General features: G+C 39.0%; 1 protein-coding gene across 1 annotated transcript in view; it reads left to right on the top strand.

Moving 5' to 3' along the window:
• THSD7B (thrombospondin type 1 domain containing 7B) overlaps positions 1-27,262 on the top strand; it is a 376,479-nt gene that overhangs the window by 137,139 nt on the left and 212,078 nt on the right. Inside the window, exon 11 of the mRNA XM_058193966.1 lies at positions 1,284-1,387. Within this exon, the coding sequence (XP_058049949.1) occupies positions 1,284-1,387 (104 nt within the window). The remainder of the gene's footprint in view (positions 1-1,283; positions 1,388-27,262) is intronic.

Genomic DNA, 27,262 nt, shown 5'->3' with positions numbered 1-27,262 from the left:
TCATTATCCAAATAGGTGACATCATCAATGCTACTGTACTGGTGATGTTACCTAGTTGGGTAATAAAATGTCTGGAAGGAAAAAAAACAACAAAGCTCAGAGAGCAGCAAAGAGCTCACAATTGTAACTGTTTTTATTTTATAAGTGAATGGGACAGCCTCTACATAATTCATCCGTTGGAATAGGGGTGAAACCTACTTATCTTCCTTACTGGTTTAGAAGTGCACGCGTGTCACATGCACCTGCAGACTTTCTGCACATGTCCAAAACCTTCTGTGCATGCACATTACAAAAAAAATTACTTCCTGCTTAAAATCAGGAAGTATGACACCCAGGCGGGTGGGCAGAGCTTTGCTTCACCATCACTACCGGATCACGGGATCCGGTCCGAACCGGAAGCATTTCACCCCTGCTTTGGAAGATATGATCCTTATATTTACATTTGAGAAGGGTACAAAAGAGAATATATGAGTCAAGGCTTTCTATAGCTTCTTATAATATACATTTATTAAAATGCAATATTTTATATATGCAAGTACTTATTCTGTCATCATTTACTTATGTAAATGGAACTAAACAGTAGATTAAACAGTTTCAATAACAACATGAAGATTCTTTTTGAAAGCCAAAATGCTCAAAAGAAAAAAAAAAGCACCGTGAAATAAGGCCAACTCACATACTATACAAGTCTCCAGGGTCCATTAGTATTATTTGTACATAAATGTTATTACTTGCATTGGTTTATTTTGATATTTAACACCTAACTTTAAAATTCAAAAACAACATTAGTGTTAAAGATACAACTATGAGTATTGGTGATCTTTTGTCTAGCATGAATTACTTTTGATATAAAAATTAATATAAAAATTAGTTTGTAACCTAACCATAACTCTCTTATATGTGCTCCAATGTTCCTGTCTTCTTTTTAAGGCCCTGAATCCAGATACTATCAGGCCCTCAAAGAAGCAGTCTATGGCATTTTTTTATTATTTTATTTAAAGTGGATAAGTTTATTCATCAATTCTATTCTGAATAATTAGGAAGAACTGCTGAAACAGTTAGTGGATTGACATATGTCCTGTTAGCCTCAAGCATCATGTCACTAACCATTGCTATAATAAGGCATGACATATAAGGTGACACAATAGGGCCACCTGTATCCCTAACTGAGTAAGCTAAGTTGTTATTGGTACAATCCCTAATTAAATTCTGTGGGGAAAAATCAGAACCAACAAAAAAAACTAAATCTATTGTATCGTAACTGTTCTTCTGTTTCATTTCAGTTGGAAAATCCACAAATGGGGTCAATGCTTATTGGTGCCTGACTCAGTAAGGCAAGGTGTATTAGGAAACAATGAAGCATGTGGGCCTGGTTTGCAGTCAAGAGGTAAGAGTTCATAAATAAATTTTGTTATTCTTCATTAGCTATTTTCTCATGGTACCTAATACTTTACTAGATGTGAATGGTATTTTACAAGATCATTTCAGACTAGCTAAAAGGGATGTGCCTCCTTCAGTCACCTATGAACAAAATAATGAGAGCAACAAAGGATTACATTATACACTTATTGTAATTAAAATACTCTGAGTGTGACTTATTATGATTAATAACTCATATATATTTCTCATGATAAATCTTGGCCTCGATCATATTAACACAATTGATTTGGCAAGAGAGATGCAGGATATAGCTGAGGGATGCTGAGAGCCTTTCAAGATAGACCAGACTAGGAAATCAAAGTCATGAATGTAATGTTAATTTTATTATTATATTACGGTAACAGAATCTTGCAAGTTCTAAACGTGCTTTACCCATCCTTCTTCCTATATCTTCCTGAGAACCATTGGCGGGGGGGTGTCCTGTCTGAATCCCTTACTCATATTACATTTCTGCCCCAGACTAAGATTTCTTTTTATCTGACCAGCATCTTGGTAGCATTGTCATGTTCCTCAAGTTTATTTCTTCTACCCAGAACAGATGCAAGAAAAATGCTAACACAATACATTGACACGGTGTGTCAGACTCCACAGGCTGAAAATAATCCCATTTTACAATGAAAGTTACTGTCCTATCTCTCCAGATTCTGCTCATTAAATGCCAGGGCTTCAACCCATTGGTTCCTAGTTATCAACGAGTCAACCTGAATAAATGACAACCCGTTAACATGATAACATCAAAATTGTCAGTTTGCCACTCTTATCATCACTATAAAAGCTTGAACATGAACTTTTTACCTATGGTGGTTAGATCTACTTTTCACTTGTTCTACTAATGTTCTTAATGTTTTATGTCTCTGAAGACCTTGCAAAACTAAGGTGGTTCCAAAGTTTGCCAGCAGGAACGAGCTGCCTGGGAGCTATCCAATCAAATAACTGTATCATTTCTTGATACCAGAGTCCAACATGGACTCAACAAAGTTATCCACTAGAGCACTGGGAAAATATTCAGGTGCCCATTAGAATTTCTCTAGTTCCATGGAATGCTTGTGGTTAATCCTTCTTACAGGCCCACCCACTCTGAAAGTTTCAAGCTGTTTAAAACCACAGTTGGATCAAGGAAGGGTCTGCTCCTAGCAGATCTGATATCCTCTGTATCCTGCTCACAAACGGCTGCTCAGAAGCCAAGAATAAACAAAGCATATGTCCACTAAATGAACTCCAAATTACTTGGCTAAGCCTAGATGCTTCCACAGCAAAGAAAGATTTCATTAAAATGGCAAAACATACACAAATATTTCAAGTGCAAATTCTGCTCCCCTCCCCAGTTCTTGTGTGTAACTTGATGCAAGTACAAAAAGAACAGAATTTATGTTACAGCATTGTGTTGTCTGTTTTGTCCTCCCTGGAGATGGCCTTGGAAATGTCTGGTCATGAACTCCTGGAACTTCCAAGATCCCATGATCTCATAACACAGAGTTTGAAGTTCCTAAGCACCCAAAGGTGGGAGGATCTCATTATCAATATCCTAGCAGGATCTAAGATTGTATATCTTAAATTGTTTTATCCGATTACCTCATTTCACCAGTTTCAAATAATGTCATTACTTCCCAACCTCTCAAAACCAGACTCTGTCGTTTTATACACTTCTTTTGGCACTGGAAGTCCAAAATGAATCCTTAGCTTACAAACAAGCAAACACAAATTGCTCCATTATCCTCAGGATATGCCCCAATTGTCCCCAATTTAAGAACTCCTGGCTCGGAATGGGACAACTATCCATGGCCAACTCGCTATGGCTAACTTGCTGAAGAATAACGTATCAGAGCCAACTTGCCACAACTTCAATTTAATTATTTAAAACAAATATTTTAATTTTTGTCATTCACACATTCACATTTCATTCTGTCCCTCCTTTTGCATCCTTTCTTTAATGCTTCAATTCCACCATTTCTTTGATATTAGTTGTTCTGCGGTGAGTTGGCCATGGTGAATTGGCTGTGGCAGCCATGGCAAATTGTCATAGATCCCTCCTGGTCTAGGACCTCAGGAAGAGCTCTTGCCAGGCAACAAAGTAGCCAATGCATGCAAAGGATAATTATCATTGACACAAAATATTGTAGGGAAAGAGGATCACAGTGGATGTTAATCACATTACAGTAATCTACATATCACCGGTTACAGTCTTGGGTTTTATGATGAGCAGCAGCAAAATACAGTCTAGGATCTCTAGAAAAGTGTGTACTAACAAAGTATGTAACTAAAATACTTCAGGATAATGCTTTGAACTAGAGAATAAAGTTATACCCAAAATTAGATTCTAGAAATATGAAGATGATTGCATGTGTTGAAACATCATTCCCAGATTTATTTCTCTTCCTATTTACTATATGATTTGTCGGAGGTGATTTATTTTCCCAATAGATATATAAGCTGTCTAGGTATGTTATGAAAACTTTAAACCCTCTAATAAGACTTAAAGGTTTAAGATTTGCTGTCTTCAAAATAAAATAAACAGAATCCCAAAACAAATACTCTTAAATTTTCCAATGTGATATTTCAACATTTTCCTTTGTGATTTGCGCTTATTTTGAAAAAGGAGTAGTTATGGATATTCATTGGAGAGAAAAATACATGAACAATTTATATTTGATAAATCAATGCTTTGTTTTTTACTTTAGTGGCAATCACACACAGGGTAGGTATATGGCATACAAAGAACTTCAGAATTGTTTTGGGTTCTCCTGATAGAAGATTTGGGGGGGGGGGGGGGAAAGCTTAGCCATGAATTTAAAAAAAAAACAACACACCCTACCTTTAGGGCAGTGGAATGCTAATTAAGCATTTAAGATCTATTGTACATTAGGAAGATAAAATCTATAATTTCCTTCCTTCCTTCTTTCCCTTCCCTTCCCTTCCTTCTCTCCCTCCCTCCCTCTGAAGATGCCATGTGGGACAGGCAGCAAGGTTGCAAATGATACCCAAGAATACATGAGAAGTGCTGGGTGGATCAAGTTGCATCACCATAGGGTGGTTCATGTCAAGAAGATCCCATGATGGGGTGGCAGAAGTGTGTACAAAGCACTGCACCAGTCAGGCCTCTTTGAAGTATCTTAATTCCAAAATTGTTGTCTTATGATGCAACATTTTTCCCAGTTAAAGGTTATGACAATTAAAGTTTTAGTAGTTTATAGATACTTGGGTAAAAATTATCCACTATACCACTCTATTTAATGTGGGATTTATATCCTAGCTCAAAACTAGGGTCTTAGCCCAAGAACTCAAGAGTTTGTACCTATCGCTTCCTCACCCATTTTCCCCCCTGCAATACTCACCCTTTGTGGTAGGTTGAAATTAGAGAGGAGAAAGTGACTGGGCTTAGTCACAAAATGATCTTTCTTGGCTTAGAATAGATCCTTGGATCTCCCTGATCACGTCTGACCCTGTATCCCAGAGATGGGGTTTGTGGTTTTTGGGGTGGAAACCTGGGGTGAAATGCTCCCGGTTCAGACCTGCTCACCCGATCCGATAGCGATGGCAGCTGGTGGTTCGGAGAACCGGTGGCAAAAATCCCTGGCCCCGCCCACCCTGCCTCTGCTGAGCCGCACCTTCATCAGAGGTTTTTGTTTTTTTTTTACTTTTAAAAGCAGTTTTTCTTCAGCTGAAAACATGCCTTTAAAAGTAAAAAAAAAAGCCTTTGAGGATCCCGCGGCTCAGTTGAGATCGGCAGAACCCTTTAAAAGTGTTTTTTTAACAACCTCTTTAGCCGAAGAGGTTGTAAAAAAAAAGTTTTAAAAGGCTCTTCTGGCAATTGCAGCTGAGTTCCTCATCAGCAGAACCTTAAAAAACGTGTTTTCTACAAGCTCTTCAGCCGAAGAGCTTGTAAAAAACCTCCTTTTAAGATATTCTAAGGTACTTACCTAATTACTGATCTAAAGAATGGCTTTCCCAGCCCGAAAGGAGCAGTTTCAGCATACAGGCAGAATCAGTTGCTAGCTAATCCATTTCCTCAGTGAGCAACTAATCTGCCTGCTTTGCTGGCTGAGGAACTCTGGGAATTGAAGTCCACAAACCTTAAAGTTACTAAGGTTGGAGACCCCTGATCTAAAAAACATAAATAAAATAAAATAAAAAAGTAAAATATTTGTGCAGCTTTCTGAGATTTGGTGTGTTTCTGTAGTATTTCACTCTAACTACACAAACACACAAAATCTCACAAAGCTGTATGTGGCATTTTGTGTGTGTGTGTGTGAGTCAGTTTTGTTGTGTGTGTGTAAGTGTGAGGTTCCTGCTTGTTGCAGGGACCATTTTGGGTGAAGTGCAGCTGCTTTTACTTTGTGTGTGAGTCAGTTGTGTTGTGTTGTGTTGTGTGTGTGTAAAGTGTGAAAGTTGGTTTTTGACCTTTTTGTGGCTGTGTGAGGTTCCTGCTTGTTGCAAGGGCCATTTTGGGTGAAGTGCAGCTGCTTTTACTTTGTGTGTGAGTCAGTTGTGTTGTGTTGTGTTGTGTTGTGTGTGTGTAAAGTGTGAAAGTTGGTTTTTGAGCTTTTTGTGGCTGTGTGAGGTTCCTGCTTGTTGCAAGGGCCATTTTGGGTGAAGTGCAGCTGCTTTTACATTGTGTGTGTGTCAGTTGTGTTGTGTGTGTGTAAAGTGTAGTTTTTGGTACCACTTATTGTTTTGTATACTTTGTTTATTATTTTTATTATTTATTGTTATTGGCAACGCCCACCCAGTCATCTGACCACCAAGCCACGCCCACCAATTAAGCTACGCCCACAGAACCGATAGGGAAAATTTTTAGATTTCACCCTGGTGGAAACATCTCTAACTTAAAAGGGAGCTATTATTTTCTATGAAAGCCTAGCGTGCAAGGGTTAACTGAAAAGAATAGGCAATTGTTTTCTAAGGAGGAATGAAAGACAGTTTCTTCCCTGGTTTAATATCAAAGTTTTAAACAGCAGATGAATGTGTATGGATTCTGTTTTATAGATCTCTTATGATAACACTTCCAACATTTGTGGTAGCATAGGCAAGCTAATCTAACGCATTGGGAGCTTTTTGGAGCATAGATGTTGGTCTCCATCCAACGAAGCATTTACCACTGCCTGTTTGTTTGTTTGTTTGTTTGTTTGTTTGTCTGTTTGTTTGCATTGGAAGCTGGGCAGGTTGCCCTCCGCTTTCATTGCAAATGAAATAAAGCCACCCTGCTAATACAATTATTAGAAATAAATTAGTGTTACTCATCACAGTTGTTTAATGTTGTGTTAAATATTATGCATATTCTTATTTGCACATTATAGGAGTTTTGAAAACATAAGGAGGCAGAAAACTCTTTAGGCCTTAGAGTGCAATGTTTTGTTTTGCTTTCTGGCCTCTTCTTTTCATATCAAATGCTTAGTACTCCCTCTGCTTTAAAATAAATTAAAATTGCTTATGCCACAGTTGGCAAAGGATTTGCAGTGCAGCCATATTTACATCTGCTATGAAGTAAGTGGATTTCACTTAAGTGGAAATATAGAATGTTTCTCCATGGGTTGAATATAGTGTAACAATATGTGTGCTACTTTCCACTACTGAAGGGAATTGTGCTTATTTAAACAGACTGTACATTTAGGCTGTAAATTTGCTCCTTTGGACTTTGTGTAATTGCTATTATTTATTCATATAAGTCATCACAAAATTGTTCTATGAAACTACAGTGTGTAATTTGGGTATTCTGTTAAATGCTGAAATTAACAAATGTATAATCAAATTATAAAGAGTACTGGTAATATAATTAAACATTTTGTTCATTAGGACTATTTTGTGATTATGGTACTCATTTCCCCCGTGTGTCATTACTATATACCAACTTTATAATTCTTCTTTCATGTTTATTATGCATGTAGATAAATTTATTAATTGGAAGTGGATTACTATAAAATGCTGTACCAGATGTAAATCTAGGGTTTGTTTACACTTCATTCTTCAGTTCTGCAGCATGAAATAATGCTCAAGGTATAGACATGGGTAAATCTTACAACGGGAACTAAAACTTGACAAGTCCTCAAAAATCATAGCATAACTCAGTTCTCAGCTAGAGAAGTGTAACCATGATAATTTGACTATAATATTATGATGGATAAATCGCACAATATATAAATGTTAATTGCTCTTCTTTAAAACAATGTTTTATAGATAAATACTGTGGTATCTATCTATAGTGGGAAAATGTTATGCCTAAAAATAAAGCTATTTAATCCAGTCCATTAGGTGCTCTGTACCAGGCAATCTGTCAGTTCAGTCCTCTGATTACTTTGAAATATTCTTACTGACATCAGTGGAATTGTTGCATTAGAACGAAAAATCTGCCTGCCTGAAAGGTTAATTAATTAAAATGCCAGCATCATGTTTTATTTTGAAGAATGCTACCAGGCCTTCCCCTACCCCGATAGTATTATTAGGAATAAAATGATGGCTGCTTAAAATCCTATCCTTTGTTCAATTGCCCAGAGGAAAATAAAATGTTAAAAATCAACATGAGCAAGAGTGGGTTAGGCAGAGGACATCTTTATCAGTCTACCTTTGATAAACTGATATCATATGATTGACCATATTCATACTGGCCAATTTTTGAACCTTCTCATTAAAGCCATACTGTGAAAGTGCCCATAATATGCTCTAAGAATTCCAGGCATGCCTTCTGCCTAACTATTGCTTCAGTGTTTTAAGTTTATATTATAGTCCACTAATTTGGAGACAATTATTTAAAGGTAGCATTAAGACCATTAAAATAGTGTCTGCATCTCTGAAGATATTATAGTTCTCCCTATTATAGTTGGAATTCAGAAATATACATCATCATTAATTTGGAATGAGGTAAAAAATTTAGAGGACATGATTCTCCATCTGTAAGTTTCAAAAGAGACACTTTAAGCTCTGCTATTCATCAGTCACTCTTGCTCACCTTGTAACCTTATTGCATTTAAATGTGTATTTTTGCATTATCAGTGCCACCCCTTCCAAGCCAAGTCTTCCTGGTGATTTCAACTAAAATTGTCAATTAAAATTCTGAATAATTAAAAGACACAATACAACACAATAATTAAAATGTGTAATAAAATGATAAAGCGACAAAATAATAAAAGCCGCAGTCCAAAGGATTAAACATTTTCTGACCAGCATATATATTTAACAGCCATACATCAATTGATGAAAAGGTTTTAGATAATGAAAGTTCCCTGCTTCACATTGAAAACATTAAAACGAAGTTGGCACCAGGCATACTGTAGATCACTGAGACAAGCTATCCAGAATGTGGGGGTGGGGGGCAATGCTAAAAAGACAATGTTTCTGCATTTGGAAACTTAAGGTGTGATAAAAACATATAGGAAGAAACTTTTGTAAATAAACACCAATATGTTAGTTGAGACTGGAAATGAACTGGGAACCAGCAAATTTTGGAGCTATCTTCAAGGGTATCCCTCTTCCATTTAATAGACAGTGTTCATTGATGTTGTGATATAAGTGGCACTTTTCACAAGTACCCTTGCCTGGTAAAAGACTGATGTTCAAATGTTTCACTGTGGAGAAATGCCTGTACTTCTCTACTGAACATACTCAAGGCTCCTTCATGGTTTTGTTAGTTAGTTTATTTATTTATTTGTCACAACAGTATATATAAGCATAAGCATGAAATAACTATATGATATATAAGCATATATATAAGCATAAGTATGTAATAACTATATTAATTGGATATAATGAAAGGAAACATTAGGACAGGAATGGTAGGCATGCTTGTGCTCTTATGCACGCCCCTTACAGACCTCTTGGGAAAGGGGTGAGGTCAATAGTTTTCTGTGTTCTATTCTAGAATTTATACTCTTTCCCACATATTGGTGCATATAGCTTTATGTTTTTAGTTAACGGAGTCTAAGCAGTGTGTGTGTGTGTGTGTGTGAATGCAAAAATAAATTGAAAGAAGAAGCTGATCTCATACAACCACAATCTTCTTGATGGACATAACATTTGAGTGTAAAGTTCTTCCATGTTATTTGTTGGCCATGACTTCCTATTCACCTTTGAAACTGTTTTGTTTTAAGCCAAATAGAGAATTCTTGGAAGCTTTCATTCAGGCAAACCAGCCATCGATAGACACATAGAGATAAATCATATTTATATACTATTCAAATGGTAGGAAATGATAACAAAGCTAAGCAGGAAACAAAAAGACCAGAACACTCCAATAGGCAAAATCCAGATAAACAGATTAATACCAGAGAAGCAGAAAACAATACTCTAATCAAGGATCTACCAAGGAGAAAACCACATCCTCACCAAGACTGACAGGGCCACCTACTATATATAAACAGGCAGCAAAGCCTACATTCACTGACCCTGATGATGTTACCTAGTTGGATAATGAAATATCTGCAAGCAAAGAATCACGCTCAGGAAGCATCAAGGGCTATACTGTTCAATCATGAATTATATGTTTATAAATTATGTTTACTCTATTCTAGTGCAATTGCCAAGAGTGTCTCCTTCTTGGCTAGAAAGAAATGAAGATATTTCAACCAATCATCGTTGAACTAATGACTAATAGAGATCAAACAAAACTCATACATTTCTCCACTGCTTGTAAATTGGATTTCCCCCTTTTCTAAACATTTTGCTCTAGAGCAAGAGCATGTTGTGACCTGGCATATTTTCCAGCAACTACATTTTGCCCGAGTTCAGGCATGGTGAATATGTTCTGTCAACAGATCTGAATTTGTAGAAATCTACTAATTTTTGCAATTTTGGAGAACTAAATTATGTGTATTAAGAGCAAATAGTTCAATTTTTTTCCTGTAACCATCACAGCATCAGATGTTATCAAATCAGCCGTGCGAAGTGATTGAATTCTCTGAGTTTTCATAGAGTTTCAACAATGAACCTCTAGAGACAAAGAATTTTTCAGCAAAAATAACGATAGACCTTTTAGATTTCATTACTTCCAAAAGAACTCCTGCCTTGTTCGACATCAAAGGAACTCCTGAGGTGATAAATAATTGATGAAACCAATATGTTAGAAATTAATAAGTTAAATTTAATGGTCATATATCAAACTATCATTGAGAAACTTATTATTTTTATGTGCATTCAGGGCAGGTGTTAGCCCTGGGGAAACATGTAAGAAATAATGGCACGCTATGCATTAGCTATACACTCAGGTTGCCAAACAGCTAAAACTCTCACTTTTAACAGTCTAGTGTTACAGCTACTTCATCTGCAATTCTTCTAAGAATAAATTCAGTCAACAGTGTTCAAATTTCTGATGTTCTCTTTGGATTAATTAATTGGATTGTTTTTAAGAGCCAGAGGTGAGAAACAGGAGAAAGATACTTATCCTTCTTGAAAATCAAACACATGAAGCATTATTGTATATTGGCAGACTCTTTGTTAAATGCAATTAAGCTAGAATCTAAAAATGGTATGACTTTTTGACAGCAGATAACGTTCCCCATAAAAATCAGGGATCTAAGTTGGCATGAAGCTGGAAAGAAACTTGTCCCTGAAATTGAAAGACAAACTCGGGACTTTTGCAGCCAAAGCAAAATAGCAATAGCAATAGCATTTAGATAAGTACTTATTAAGGAAGCAGTCAAATTTTTATGTAGGGTAGAGAAACAAATGATTACCTGCATTCAGTAGATGTCAGAAAGCAACCAATCAAACAGTAAAAGACATTAATGTGCAATAAGGGCTTTGTTTTGTTAGACCTTTAAAATACGTTGCGTTTCTTTCTCACACAGATTTGCTTCCTTTAATCAAGGGCTTCAGAGCACCTCCCTTGTATGGTTGTTGAAAGGGCTAGTTTTTGTACATTAAAGGAAATTCTTTGGCTCAAAGGAAAAACAAGGTTTTCTAAACTTCAAAAAGAGGCATGGATGCCGTGCTAAGATGCTAATAGCATCTTTATTAAAAAGGTAATAACAAACTCTAAAATGTGCACATTTAGTCAAACTGAACAGTTTCCATAAAGTATATGTCTGAAATGGTGTAGGGTTTCCTGCCTGGGCAGGAGGTTGGACTAGAAGACCTCCAAGGTCCCTACCAACTCTGTTGTTGTTGTTGTTGTTGTTGTTGTTGTTGTTGTTGTTATTATTATTATTATTATATCCATTACTTCTTGAAAAATGAAAAATAAGCATTCCTAAGTAGTGGACCTTGTTTCGTTCTGTATTCCCACTCCAGGGATGAAGCTGCATCTTTCCAAAGGCCATTCTAGGCCTTCTTATTTGCTCCCTGTTTTTCCTCTAACTTCAGCATATCATTTCACTGCTGATTTCACTGGCCTGCTTTCCTGTGTTGAAAGGAATAGGGGTCTAAGACTAAATCCACTATATTAGGCATTAATCCATTCTGGTAACTCAGGAAGGTTTGTCAGATTTTGTCTGCTTTTACTCGACAGAACAAAGTCTCAGCAATGCTGATTGCCACATGTGGAGTCAATAAATAACATTCGACTCCACAACCAAGAACTTCTCTGAAATTCTTGCTTTTGCAAGAGTTTTCTAAAGCATATTCTCTTTCCTCAATCTCAGTGAGAACTGGTTAAAAAAAGAAGAGCACATATTGCCCACATATTTTTCCAAATGTACAGTTGGAGCATGACTGTTCATTTTAATGCAAAGTTATAGAATTTTTTTATTGGCCAAGTGTGATTGGACACACAAGGAATTTGTCTTGGTGCATATGCTCTCAGTGTACATAAAAGAAAAGATACGTTCATCAAGGTACAACATTTACAACACAATTGATGATCAATATATCAATATAAATCATAAGGATTGCCAGCAACAAGTTATAGTCATACAGTCATAAGTGGAAAGAGATTGGTGATGGGAACTATGAAACGATTAATAGTAGTGCAGATTCAGTAAATAGTCTGACAGTGTTGAGGGAATTATTTGTTTAGCAGAGTGATGGCCTTCGGGAAAAAACTGTTCTTGTGTCTAGTTGTTCTGGTGTGCAGTGCTCTATAGCGTCGTTTTGAGGGTAGGAGTTGAAACAGTTTATGTCCAGGATGCGAGGGATCTGCAAATATTTTCACGGCCCTCTTCTTGATTCGTGCAGTATACAGGTCCTCAATGGAAGGCAGGTTGGTAGCAATTATTTTTTCTGCAGTTCTAATTATCCTCTGAAGTCTGTGTTTTTCTTGTTGGGTTGCAGAACCGAACCAGACAGTTATAGAGGTGCAAATGACAGACTCAATAATTCCTCTGTAGAATTGGATCAGCAGCTCCTTGGGCAGTTTGAGCTTACTGAGTTGGCGCAGAAAGAACATTCTTTGTTGTCCTTTTTTAATGATGTTTTTGATGTTAGCTGTCCATTTGAGATCTTGCGATATGATAGAACCCAGAAATTTGAAGGTTTCTACTGTTGATTCTGTGTTGTCTAGTATTGTGAGAGGTGGACGTATGGAAGAGTTCCCCTAAAGTCTACCACCATTTCTATGGTTTTGAGTGTATTCCGTTCCAGATTGTTTCGGTCGCACCACAAGGCTAGTCGTTCGACCTCTCGTCTATATGCGGATTCGTCATTGTCTCGAATGAGACCAATCACTGTTGTGTCATCTGCGAACTTCAGTAGCTTAACAAATGGATCATTGGAGATGCAGTCATTGGTATACAGAGAGAAGAGAAGTGGGGAGAGCACACAGCCTTGGGGGCCCCTGTGCTAATTGTACAGGTATTTGATGTGATCTTGCTTAGCTTCACCTGCTGCTTCCTGTTTGTTAGGAAGCTTGTGATCCACTTACAAGTCTGTTCCGGTACCTGTAGCTGGTTTAGCTTAGTTAGAAGAATGTCTGGAATGATGGTATTGAATGCTGAACTAAAGTCTACAAAAAGGACCCTTGCATAGGTCTTTGGAGACTCAAGATGTTGTAGGATGTAGTGCAGAGCCATATTAACAGCATCATCTGTTGATCTATTTGCTCGGTATGCAAATTGCAAGGGGTCTAACAGCGGATCCGTGATGGTTTTCAGGTAGGAAAGCACTAGCCTTTCAAAGGTTTTCATGACTACAGATGTTAGAGCAACTGGTCTGTAGTCATTCAGTTCCTTGATGGTGGGCTTCTTCGGCACTGGGATGATGGTAGAGCGTTTGAAGCAAGAAGGAACATAACACATCTCTAGTGATTTATTGAAAATATGGGTGAAGATGGGGGCCAATTGGTCAGCACAGACTTTTAAGCAAGAAGGAGTTATCTTGTCTGGGCCTGGAGCTTTTCCTGGCTTTTGTCTGTGAAATAGGTCCTGCACTTCCTTTTCTGTGATCACTAGGGGTTGTGAACCCAATGAAATGGGGTCAGTTGTAGGAGGCTTGGCTGTTGTTGGTGTGTCTGAGATGGGGGTTGTGGAGATAGGTGGCTGTAGTTTCCTTTCAAACCTGCAGTAAAACTCATTCAGGTCATCTGCCAGTTGTTGATTACCTTCAGCCTGGGAAGGAGGTTTGCCATAGCCGGTGATACTTTTAAGAGTTTTCCACGTTTGCTGGTTCATTTGCTGAAAACTGATTCTTTAGCTTTTCAGAGTAGCTTCTTTTTGCTGCTCTTATCTCCCTTGTTAGTGCATTTCTGGCCTGATTGTACAGCATTTTATCACCTTTTCTGTAGGCTTCCTCTTTGGAATGTCGTAGCTGCTTAAGTTTAGGTGTAAACCAAGGTTTGTTGTTACTGTGTATTCGCAAGTTCCTTGTAGGTACACATAGGTCTTCACAGAAGCTGACATATGATGTTACAGTATCTGTGAGTTCATCCAGGTCTGCAGAGGTATCTTTAAAAATATTCCAATCAGTGCAGTCAAAACATGCCTGTAGCTTTAATTCTGATTCCTCCGTCCAGGTTTTCACTGATTTAATTATTGGTTTTATGGCTTTAAGTCTTTGCCTGTAAGCAGGTACAAGGTGAATCATGCAATGATTAATGATTATTATGCTAAGCATAATAAACTACTGTAGTTTGTTTAAGCCCTAGCCTGCATGAAAAAAACTAAAAATGGAGTATTAGCTGCTGTACTGCCCATTTCAAGAAAAAATGTTCACATTTGGCTTTTGAGATCAACTCAGCAGTGAAATCCAGTCGGATTTATCTGGCTCACGCGAACCAGTAGCGCTAACAGCAGGAGGCTCTGCCCACCCACCAGGACATCATTACATCCCATTTTGACCCTTTGCACATGCAGAAAAGGCTCTGTGCATGCACAGAAGAGGCCCGCGCGCTCCCGAACCGGTAGCGAAGGTAAGTGCATTTCACGGCTGGATCAACTCAAACCCTGCCCACTTTATTTCTGTTGCGATCATGAAGAAACAAGAAACTTCTCTGCTAATGGATTAACTGCTTTTGTTGTGTTATATTGAAACCAAGAAATTGTAATTGGTTTGAGGTTGATTACTTTCAATTTTCCAAAGTTAGGATTAATCATGACTCTGTCCATTTTGGATGGCATCACAGTCTACAGTACTGTTCAACTAAAACAGAATGAAAAGTCTCCAAAGTTTTCCTTTAGTTCATACTGAAGAAAAGAGCCTCCCACAAGCCCATGGAAGCTAATTTATATAATGCTGAGCATTACTTCAAAATTTAGTACTGCTTCAAAGTAAAGCCAATATTCCTTTATCAACTGAAAAGTGATAGAGTTCCTTCTTTTAAATCTTAACATTTTATGGGACCCATGGGGCATACCTTTTCTACGATGGCTGCCTTTCTCTGGAACAATTTCTCTCCCCCCAATAATATACATCAGTTCCCAACTTTACTCACTGTTAAGACTAGACCTTTCCTTCCAAGGCATTAGGAACTAGTTGAATGGAAATCTCCTTTGGGGGTTTTTTGCGGTTCCTATTTTATCTTCATAAATTGTATATATTTTAATGTTATATGGTTTGTTTGTTGCTTGTTTATTTTGTTATTACTATATACCATTCAATGTCACTTTGTTTGAATTGGGTGGCCTTATAAATCCAAGTAATAAACAAACAAACAAACAATAAAATTGAGGAGCCAGCAGAATATACTCGAAAGAAACAATAAGAAACAAAAAGATCAAAACACTTTCTTACCAGCAATCAACATCTATATGAGCAGAGATTAATAACAAGATTAACACTAGATCAATAATCAAGTAAACAATACCTCAATCATGGACCTACCAACACAGACAAACAAGCTAACAGTAAATTTACCTTGTTTGTCTATGTTGCCTAAAAACAGCCTGATCGAGGAACGACCAAGAAGTCTCCCATTAACACTGACTGGGCAAGTCAGCAGTATATAATAACAGAGCAAACCCTACCCACTTCTAACACTGATAATGTTACCTAGTTTGGTGATAAAACATCTGCAAGAAAACAACTAAGCTCAGAGAACATCAAAGATCTCACAGAACTAACTTATATATTTAATAAGTAAATAAAATAAACTGTCCTCACAATAATATGTACACTTTTATATTTCAAAAGAGGCAATGTAGTGCTTATTTTTTATCAAAGCCAATTCAATAATCACAGTTTATCACAACGTTAATTCAATAAAATAAACATTTGAACTAATGTTTTGCACAAAATTGACGATACATAAGTTTTTACAAAAAGAAAAACAGTGCTTCCTGGTATAACACATTTCCCATACCAATTACAAAAAATTCCCTTGTTTACAAACCTGTAATCCCATACCAATTCTGAATAAAAAAATCAAATAATTAAGGGTCAGGATATACAGTAGGTGTCCATGTGAGGCTAGTACAGATGATTGTATTCAAAATAGGTTAAATCTCTTGGCATATGATGATACAAACCAAAGAATTGGCGAGTGGGTGATAGCTATGGATATTACATGAGAAAATACCTAAGCAAGGAAGATTAAAACTAAAAGGGGAAAAAGAAGAGTGACAAGACATCAAAGCTTTTCACAGTTGGATTTGCTTGTTTAATTGAAAAAAGTGGGAGATTTACACCAGATCAATAAGAAATATGTCCATTAAAGACAAGTTCCATTTTATGCACAATTTGCAAGAACTATAACCATATCTCATCTTCAAATGTTAGTGCTACGCAGGCTACATTTAATAAGGAAGGAAAATAAAGTTGAAGGAACTGCTCTTTTAATTTGACAAACAAGGGAAGGAAAGAAAAGATCATATTATATTTCATTTCCTTTTTAATTATTCTTTTTTTTTTACTCTCCTTAGATTTGTTTTATCAAATATATATCGCCTTTGATTCAAATAGCTGTCCTAGGCAATTTTTCCCCCTTACTTTTTTTAAAGACAGCAGTTTAGCATCAAGCAAGTGCATAATAGATAAAAAATGTCTTTGGAGACCCAAACTTTTCCAGAAGATGAAAAGCATATTAAAGTAGAGAATGAGGTGCCATGTCTCTTGCCAACTGTGAAACTCCTCTAGCTGCTCCTCACTTTACTTTGTGTCAGAGAAAAACTATCATTCCTATGTTTAAGTATTCTGCAGTTTTCATAGCAAGGTTCGGACTTTTCATAATTATGTGTAGACAATGTGAAGGTAGTCTGAGAAGAAGCATGAAGGTTTTAGCTGTGCTGAGAACCCCATATGAATGATTTAGATGCAAAGCATGTGAATTGGAATGGGAGCTACAGTGTGCTGCATTAAAAGGCAACACAGTTCTAGCTGCATTAACAGAGGAATAGAATCAAGATCATGTGAAATGTTAATACCACTTTATGATGCCTTGGTAAGACCACACTTAGAATACTGCATCCAGTTTTAGTCGCCATGATGTAAAAAAGATGTTGAGACTCTAGAAAGAGTGCAGAGAAGATCAACAAAAATGATTAGGGGACTGGAAGCTAAAACATATAAAGAACTGGAATTGGGTATGTCTAGTGTAATGAAAAGAAGGATGAGGGCTGACATCATAGTTCCAATATCTCAGAAGTTGCCACAAAGAAGAGAGAGTCAAGCTATTCTCCAAAGCACCTGAGGGCAGGTCAAGGAACAATGAATGGAAACTAATCAAGGAGAGAAGCAACCTAGAACTAAGAAGAAATTTCCTGATGAACAGTTCATCAGGGGTACAACTTGCCTCCAGAAGTTGCTCTAACACTGGAGGTTTTAAAGAAGAGATTGGACAACCATTTGCCTGAAATGGTATAGAGCAGGGGTGTCAAACTTTTGGCATCAAGTTGTCATCACATGACGTATTGCAACTTCCCCCCCCTTCACTAAACTGGGAGTAGGTGTGACCACTGTGTGACGAATCTGGCCCATGGGCTGTGAGTTTAATACTCCTGGTATAGGGTTTCCTGCCTGAGCAGTGCGTTGGACTAGAAAATCTCCAAGGTCCCTTCCAAATCTGTTATTCTATATTCTAAATATCACCTGCAAATGCTGCAGATGCTTTAGTGCTCTTGATGGCATTTTTTAACCAATTCTGGAAAGAAGCACTCTGCGTAATAATGTGTAGGTAACTGAGAATTTTGTGGTTTGAACCAGCTCATGCGTATTTCAGATGCGTGGAGAAATATGGCCAAATTACTTGGGCCGTGGTAGCTCAGACTGTAAGAAGCCTGTTATTAAAACACAGCAGCCTGCAATTACTGCAGGTTCAAGCCCGGCCCAAGGTTGACTCAGCCTTCCATCCTTTATAAGGTAGGTAAAATGAGGACCCAGATTGTTGGGGGGGCAATAAGTTGACTTTGTAAATATACAAATAGAATGAGACTATTGCCTTATACACTGTAAGCCGGCCTGAGTCTTCGGAGAAGGGCGGGATATAAATGTAAATTTAAAAAAAATTCTGTTTTTGTAGTAGAACTTTACAGGTACTTCTCAACTTGCAACCATGCATTCATTGACCTTTGAAATTATGGCAACTCTCAGATGAACAAAGGGATTTAGGATCAGTCCCTGAAGTTACGACCGTTGCAGCGCCCTCACTGTTACATAATCAGAATGCAAGTCCTTGGCAAGTTGCTCATTTGTGTGATTGCTTCAACTCACCCCCATTCACCAATTCCCCCTCTCCCACGTCACCTTGGGAATCTTCCCAATGGCTTTTATCTAACTCTAGTTTGTGTCTCCTCTATTTCCTTATTCTGTATTTCCTTTATTATTTTATTAGCAAGGGACTCACTTTACCATTTCTGTTGGGGCAATATAATAATCTTGTCATGCAGGATTAAATACAGAGCATATGTGTATGCATATTTGTGTGTGTGTGTGTGTACACATGTCTAGGTAAGCTCTGACGGGAGCAATTGGAGAGATGGACACTATTTGTTAGTATATACCAGGGGTAGTCAACCAGGTCCCTACCACCCACTAGTGGGCGTTCTAGCTTTCATGGTGGGCGGTAGGGTTTTCTTCCGATACTGAAGCACTCTTTTTTTAAAATTTAATTGACTTTTTAAAAAAATTTCATAGCATTATTTAAAAACATTTTCATTAGGTTTTCATAAAATCCCCCGTGACAATTTAAATTTCTGAAAATATACTATTTGTATCGCCTGCGCATAAATTTAGTTCACATTACATAAGTGAAACTAAATGGCGCTATAGTGCGACCGCAAACAAAAGAGCCTCGTCCCAGAATAGCTCGCACATCTCCCCCCACACCACCCAGCTGTAACAGACAAGCAGAGCTGGTAGCTGGCGCCCCCACCTCCCAAACCCAATTCACGATGTGCGAGAGGCATGCACAGATGCCGATACACGGTGCATTACTGTGGAACCGGTGGGCGGTTAGAAAATTTTACTACTAACAGAGATACGAAAGTGGGCGGTAGGTATAAAAAGGTTGACTACCCCTAGTATATACTGTAGTCACTATAGAGAAAAGGACCTGATAATTTCCTTTCTATAAAATGATCCGCAGCCTAAATTGGGAGAATGAGTGAATTGTTGTTTCTAATCAGGCAATATAATGCATTTTAGGTATTATGTTCCATAATTGCTTTTTATATTGCAAACACTGATCTCCAAATTTTTTAAAAAATGATCAATTGCATATATCCATTGAATTTATACAGTGTTTTTTTTCTCCTACTTCACCACCCTTCTCCATCTGTCTTCTCTCAATGAAGGTAGAAAATATCTATTGTATGAACTTACCCTTTATGAAAGAAACAAAAGAATAATGTTTTGTCAGTGGCTTTGTTCCTTTCTCTAATCAAACCATAATGTTTCAATTGTCTCTAAATAAACAGTAAATCATAAGCATTACTTTCAAACCAAAGTTGTATTGCATAGGGTTTATTTATCTTACCTTTGAGAATGTGCTTCTCCTCACAATTGTATAAAACGGCATCCTTCCAATGACTTGTGCTAAAAGTCATGGACATTCCAGCATGAGAATTACGTTTTGTATGGGAATTACCTGCCTTGCTCTGGAGAATACAATGAAATAAAATGAACTGATACAGTACCTATGTCTAAAGTGGTTGGATTTGTGTCATTTGAATCTAGTTAAAGCATGTTTGTACTGAACTTATTTTTCTGTTTAAAAAAAGTGTCCTCCATAGTAAATCTTCCTACAGAACGTTTTTCAAAACAACAGAGTAAGTCAAATTAATCTAACAAGTTAATATGAAAAAAAACCACTTTTTACTTAGATTAACAGAATTTGAAGGGACCTTGTAGGTCATCTAGTCCAACCCGCTGCCCAAGTAGGAGATCCTACACCATTTCTGACAAATGGCAGTCCAATCTCTTCTTGAAAGCTTCCAGTGATGAAGCTCCCATAATTTCCAAAGGCAAGCTGTTCCATTGGTTGATTTTTTTTTAAAATTTGAATTTATATCCTGCCCTTCTCCGAAGACTCAGGGCGGCTTACATTGTGTAAGGCAATAGTCTCATTCTATTTGTATATTTATATACAAAGTCAACTTATTGCCCCCCCAATAATCTGGGTCCTCATTTTACCTACCTTATAAAGGATGGAAGGCTGAGTCAACCTTGGGCCTGGTGGGACTCGAGCCTGCAGTAATTGTAATTGCAGGCAGCTGTGTGTTAATAACAGATATTAGCCTGGTGAGCCACTTCCCAGCCCAGTGAGATTGATCTCACTGTCAGAAAATTTCTTCTTATTCTAGATTGAATCTCTCCTTGATCAGTTTCCATCCATTATTCGTTGTCAGGTGCCTTGGAACCCCCCCCCCTCTCCTCTCTGTGGCAGCCCCTCAAATATTGGAACACTGCTATCATATCTCCCCTGGTCCTTCTCTTGACTAGACTAGCCGTGCCCAGTTCCTGTAACCGTTCTTCATATGTTTTAGTCTCCAGTCCCCTAATTATCCTGGTTGCTCTTCTCTGCACTTTTTCTAGAATCTCAATATCTTTTTTATAATGTGGTGACCAAAACTGGATGCAGTATTCTAGGTGTGGTCTTACTAACACTTTATAAAGTGGTATTAGTACCTCACTTGATCTTGATTGATCCCTCTGTTTCTGTAGTTTAGGATTGCATTGGCTTTTTTGGCTGCCGCTGCACACTGCTGGCTCATATTTAGCTGGTTGTCCACTAAGACTCCAAGATCCCTCTCACAGTTACTACTGTTAACTCTGGTTTCACTCAGTCTATATGTGTACTTTTGGTTTTTCTTGCCTAGATGCCTTACTTTTATCTACATTGAATTTCATTTTGTTAGATAGGGTCCAGTGTTCAAGTCTATCAAGATCCATCTGGATCTTGAGCCTATCATCTAGGGCAGGGGTGTCAAATTCGATTTCATTGAGGGCTGCATCAGGGTTGTGTTTGGGGGGCTGGGATGGGCATGGCCAGCTTGATGTCTCTCTTGTCAGGGGCACCTGTGGAGGCCCGAGCGCTCTGCCAGCAAAAACAGGCCCCCGAGCTCTATTTTTGCTGGGGAGCAAAAATGGGCCAATTCTTCGCTGTTTCCAGGGCGGCCCTGTGGGCCAGATCTAAGCACCCCATGGGCCAGATCCAGCACCCGGGCCTTGAGTTTGACACCCCTGTTCTAGGGTGTTAGATATTCCTGTCAGCTTAGTATCATCTCCAAATTTGGTAAGTTCCCCTTCTACTCCATCATCTAAGTCATTTATGGGGATATTAAAGAGTTCCTGGCCTAAGACAGAACCTTGTGGCACCCCACTGCTTATTTCCCTCCATGTAGACATAGATCCATTAAGGACTACTCGTTGAGTATGGTTTGTCAGCCAGTTATGAATCCATCTGGTAGTAATGCTATTTATCCAACTTTTTTCTAGCTTACCAAGAAGTAGGTTGTGGTCTACTTTGTTGAATGCCTTACTGAAGTCTAAGTATACTATGTCCATAGTATTCCGCTGGTCTATGTTGAAGACATAGTATTTCGCTTAGTCACTATGTTGAAGTCACTATGTTGAAGTCACTATGTTGAAGAATGAAATAAGATTGGTTATGGAATCACCCATGCGGATTGCTAATTATTACTCTAGTCATTTCTAGATGTTGGCATATCTGTTTTTTTATTATCTTTTCCAGTATCTTCCCAGGTATTGATGTTAGGCTGATTGGTCTGTAGTTTCCTTGGTCTGTTTTTTTCCCCCCTTTTTTGAAGATGGGAACTACTTTAGCTCTTTTCCAGTCCTCTGATAGTTCCCTGATGCTCCAGGATTTTTGAAAAATGTGGTACAGTGGTTCTGAGATGACATCTGCCAGCTCCTTTAGAACTCTGGGATGTAATCCGTTAGGTCCCCGTGATTTATATTCATCAAGATCAGATAGGTGTTCTCTTACTATTTTTTTGCTTATTTTAACTTTTATTTCTAGTCTGTCTTTTACAGTTACGCTTTTGGTAGGTTTTTGGCTGTTGACTCTTTTGTACTTTAGATTCACCTGTTTTCCTCATCTCCACTTCCCCCCCAACCTTTTATTTTTGGGAGAATACATATTTCTAAAAACTGGGGGGGAAATGAACATTTGGGTTTTAATTCATCTGGATAAGGGAACCTTACAAAAAGAAATTATTATTTGTAAATATCATGCCTAATTCATGCAAAGTCCTCCCACAAAATTACTTCTACTGCAGTTAATGAAATGTTCCATATGGCTAAGTAACCTGGAGTATATGAATCCTTAATTCATAAGTTTCATCATTTTTTTCTCTAACATGTTTCCAGTAGGCAAAGCTAAGCTTGATTTGCTTCAAAACATAAATTAGCAGTATTTTAATATTGCTGGCAGTACAGGTAGCCACTGAGGGCAAATATCAATATTTTTCATCACCATTTTAAAAGTACATGGAATATACTTTTGTATCATATATAATATACTATATTTTCTGCTATTATGAGCTTATACTTCAGTGAGCACCCTTTCAAATTCTGCATTTAAGTCTTTCCATGCCCGAAATTTTCAGCTTACTTTTGGACGCAGCTGAGTTTCTCTTAGCTTCAAACATTATCTTAAAACTTACCTACTGTGAAATCAAATCTGCAAACCACTCAGATTAAGGCAATCTTGAATAAGGTTGAATAAGAATAAAAGAGAGAACATTAGATTGTTCCAAATTTGTTAAGCAATTGCTCCTTATGTTACTGCCCTTTAATCTTGCTCATCACCCATAATCTAGCGACGAAAATTATAACCCCACAAGTGTTCATGGCATGTTTTTCATGGTGTTTTAGTTAAGCTTTTATGATTTAGATACCTGCTTTCCACCTTAATTATCTACCCAATTTTAGCATGCCCTCACTAATCATCTAGAAAGCATGGTTCATAAATTTGCTGAAAGTGCCTTAGAAAATATTTTACCCGAAGAATGCATTACTTTTTATTGAGGCCTATAAAGAGGCAAGCCTTGTGTAGTGTTTTGATGACACAGTAATTTTGCCCACTCATTCCACTTGTCTGCTGTATACAATTTGCTGCTCCAGTTCTGGCTTTAAAAAAACCAAGATTAAAAGAAATCCTCACTTGACCTTCAGTAACTCATTGCTTCTTGACAAATGTTCTTCAATAATATTTCTTTTACATTTCTCTCCTTGGACGCTACAACCAAATCAACCTTCTCTTTGCTCTTTCTCTATGATTGGAACACTAGAGGCTGCTTGTAATGATCACACATCCTTTCCACTTCCCTGTGACTTCACTGACTTCATAGAGATTTGAAAGAAGTTGTATCTTTGGTGGGTTTTTTTGGCGAGCATATACAAGAATCAGAGAGAGACTCTAATAGCAGGGAACTTGATAGTTATGTATTGTTTGGAATGGCTGTGTTGGAATGAAATTGGTCCACTTTCTGAAACATTCATTGGACCATTTACAACCACCTTAAAATATACATTTCCAGGAGAGATTAAGCAAAAACAAACTGAGAATAATTTTTGTTTGTGTTTGGAGCACCATTGTAGCAAACAATATACTATCCCATTGCCAGTCTGGGAGAAAATTGTTTTGGTTTTCTGGTTTCTCTTTGTTGTGGCCTGCCAGCAGCCAGCAGAGCTGGCAGCAGATTCAGACAGTGAGGAGGTTGGGGAAGAATGTGGGCCAGTCCTGGAGTCTGGGGAAGGCTTTGACAAGGGCTCTGAGTCGGAGGCAGAGAGGGGGCCAAGGCCATCTGGTAGTTCTTTGCTGCCTCCAGCGTCTGACATCAGTGGGGCAGACGAACAGCGGGAGCCTGTTCCCAGTGTGCACATGTGCAGAGCTGCCAGAAGACAGGAAAAACTAAGAAAACAGGGTCAATTTAGGAGTAAGGCTTGGAGATGATTGACCCCTCCCATAAAACATAAAAGAGAAGTGAGCTTTTGCAGGAAGCAATTAATTTATCTGTTCAGTAAAAGCTTTGGAAAAGTTCTGTTTGGTTCTGTGCTAAATTTGGCCTTGCCCTGCTTGTGGCAGTTAGTTCTCTGGCAGCATTCCAAGGGAGATAAGGTGGGTGTTTGTAAACACTCCCCTGAAAGACTGTTTGAGAAGCCTTTCCGACTGGGAATGACAAGAATTCACAGCCATATGAATTAAAAAGGTTTGCCGGGACTAAGATTGTGCTGTATACTTGCTAAGGAAGCCTAGGTCAGAACACTCTTAGAGTTTGTCTTGAGGATCCAAATCTGGTTTTAAAGTAAGCAACTACTAGAAGTAAAACAAGGTGATAACGCCAAAAGATTTAGTGCATGAATTGGGTAAAATAGCTTTAATTGATTATTTCATTTTATTTCATTTCATTTATTAAATTTCTATACCACCCTTCTCTCGAAGGACTCAGGGCGGTTCACAGCCAACGTAAAACAGAATTCATACAATATATATAAATAAATTAAAAACTGTAAAAAACTGATTAAATTTTGGCTAACAATTAAAATTAGAATAGAATTTTTATTGGCCAAGTGTGATTGGACACACAAGGAATTTGTCTTGGTGCATATGCTCTCAGTGTACATAAAAGAAAAGATACGTTCATCAAGGTACAACATTTACAACACAATTGATGATAATATATCAATATAAATCAAATCATAATATATCAATATAAATCAATTAAGTTATTAAAATCAAATAATAAAACCCCAGTTAAAACACAACACATTAGGCTAGTCCTGCGCGATGAAACAAGAGAGTCTTGAGCTCGTGTCAGAAGGTCCGGAGATTGGGGAGTGATCGTAACCCCGGAGGAAGCTCATTTCACAGAGAAAGCTCTCCCTCTGGGGGTCGCCAGCCGACATTGTTTGGCTGACGGCACCCTGAGGAGACCCTCCCTGTGGGGGAGCACAGGTCGATGGGAGGCTACCGGTGGCAGCAGGCGGTCCTTTAAATACCCCGGTCCTAAGCCATGAAGCCCTTTAAAGGTGGTTACCAACACCTTGAATTGCACTCAGAAGACCACCAGCAACCAGTGCAGCCTGCGCAGGAGAGGTGTTATATGGGAGCCACGAGCCATGAGTGGCTCCCTCTATCACCCATGCAGCCGCATTCTGGACCAGTTGAAGCCTTCGAGTGCCCTTCAAGGGAAGCCCTGTTGTGTTCGGCGAGCCGCCATGTTAAATGAGAGGCGGTATCCTATTGGTTAAGATGCATGGCAACCCAATGCGCGGGAATTCTTAGTGTGTTGATTGGCTCTCCTGTTTGACAGCAGGTTTATATAAGAGCTGTCAAACGCAGGGTGCGAGCTGTTGTTGTTTGAAGTTGGCTTTCATTAAAGGTTGTTGTTACTACGCTCGTAGTCGCCTCAGTAATTCCTCGAACTCGATACACAACACTGGCGACGAAGGTGGGATACTGAGGTGATTAGCGTTCGGACCGTCCAGAATTTCCCTCTTCCGATTCGAACCGGCCGTTCGATGGCTCCGCCTGTGTTTGCCCCGTTCCTTGTCAGCGGAGCGTGGGAAGCATCGAAGATCGTTTTGAATGCTACTTGAAGCCCACGATTACACCGGTCTGTCCAGCAACCGTGGCGGGCGCATTTCTTAAGCAGCGTGCGGTCCTGAAGTGTTTGCCACTGCCGGGCTCTGGTGGCCCCTCTGTCCATTCATGATGTTCCATGGGATACCTTGAGGAGAAGTTAAAGGCACATTACGCGCCAACCCGTCCCGAATTGCTCGACGGTTTAAATTCCGGCATCGCTTACAAGAAGAAGGGGAGCCCCTGAATCTATATATAGCCTCCCTCCGAACCGCTGCCCTGCAATGCGAATTCCAGGACCTAGATGTCGCCCTGTTGGAGCAGTTAGTCTGTGGCGTGAGGATCTTCGACTGCAGCGGCGTCTGTTAGCGATGAAAGATTTAACTCTCCGATGGCATTAGATGAAGCACGAGCTGCCGAGATGTCGGAAAGGTCTACCGCTGACATCCGGCGCTTCCAAAATTCTACCAGTCAGTCCACGGGGGTGCATCACGAAGACGACGATCCTGCTGACACCTCGGATGAGGAGACAGAAGTGGACCGCCTGAAGACCTCACCGCCCGGAAAGAAAAGGCTGCAAAAGAAGAAAGTAGCTGCTTGCCTCAGCTGTGGGGAGTTTCATCCTCGTGCATCCTGCCGTTTCCGTTCCGCTATTTGCCGCCGCTGTGGCAAGTCGGGGCATATTGCCAAAGTTTGCCATTCTGCTGGGCAGCCGCCAGATGAGTTAAAGTATCGCGCCCCAGGGAAGCCCCCTATGGGTGAGAACCGTTGTGATGTTGCCCAGGGGCATGGGCCCACAGAGGTCGTATTCCATCAGCATAGTTCAGCTGATTCTAAGAAACTGTCATTGACTGTAAAACTGGAGGGGGTGGCATGTCCCATGGAAATAGACACGGGCTCTTCACGGTCCATTATTTCTTGGGCTATCCTCAAGCGGGTAGTTCCTTCTTTTCTCTCATGCCGGTTGCAACCCTGCCCCGTCCGCCTTCGGGACTATCAGGGCAAGACAATTCCTGTCATGGGCCAAGGTCGTTTCCATGTGGAGACAAAAAACTTCAAAGGGTCCCTTCCCCTAATTGTTGTTAAGGGCTCCCTCCCAACACTATTGGGGTTGGACTGGTTTAGTGCTCTGGGCATGGGTATCTCGGGCATCCATTCTGTCTCTGGGGATAGTTATGACTTCCTTTTTACGGAGTTCAGCTCTGTTTTTGACGGCTCCTTGGGGAGGTATACGGGGTCCCCAATTTCATTGAATTTGGATCCACAGGTCGCTCCCATTCGATTGAAGCCCCGGAGAGTTCCACTGGCCCTCCGTCCCAAAGTTGAAGCAGAGCTAGATAAACTAATTCGGCAAGGGGTGTTGGAGCCCACGGATCATTCTAGTTGGGAGACACCCATAGTAGTTCCCATAAAGCCTGATGGCTCTATTCGCATATGTGCTGACTTCAAATGCACGCTGAATAAGGCTTTACAGGCTCATCCTTACCC

The sequence above is a fragment of the Ahaetulla prasina genome, chromosome 1, assembly GCF_028640845.1.
Source record: "Ahaetulla prasina isolate Xishuangbanna chromosome 1, ASM2864084v1, whole genome shotgun sequence".
Taxonomy (NCBI): Eukaryota; Metazoa; Chordata; class Lepidosauria; order Squamata; family Colubridae; genus Ahaetulla; species Ahaetulla prasina.
Note: the sequence above shows the minus strand (reverse complement) of the source record. Positions and strands in the feature narration are given on the sequence as shown.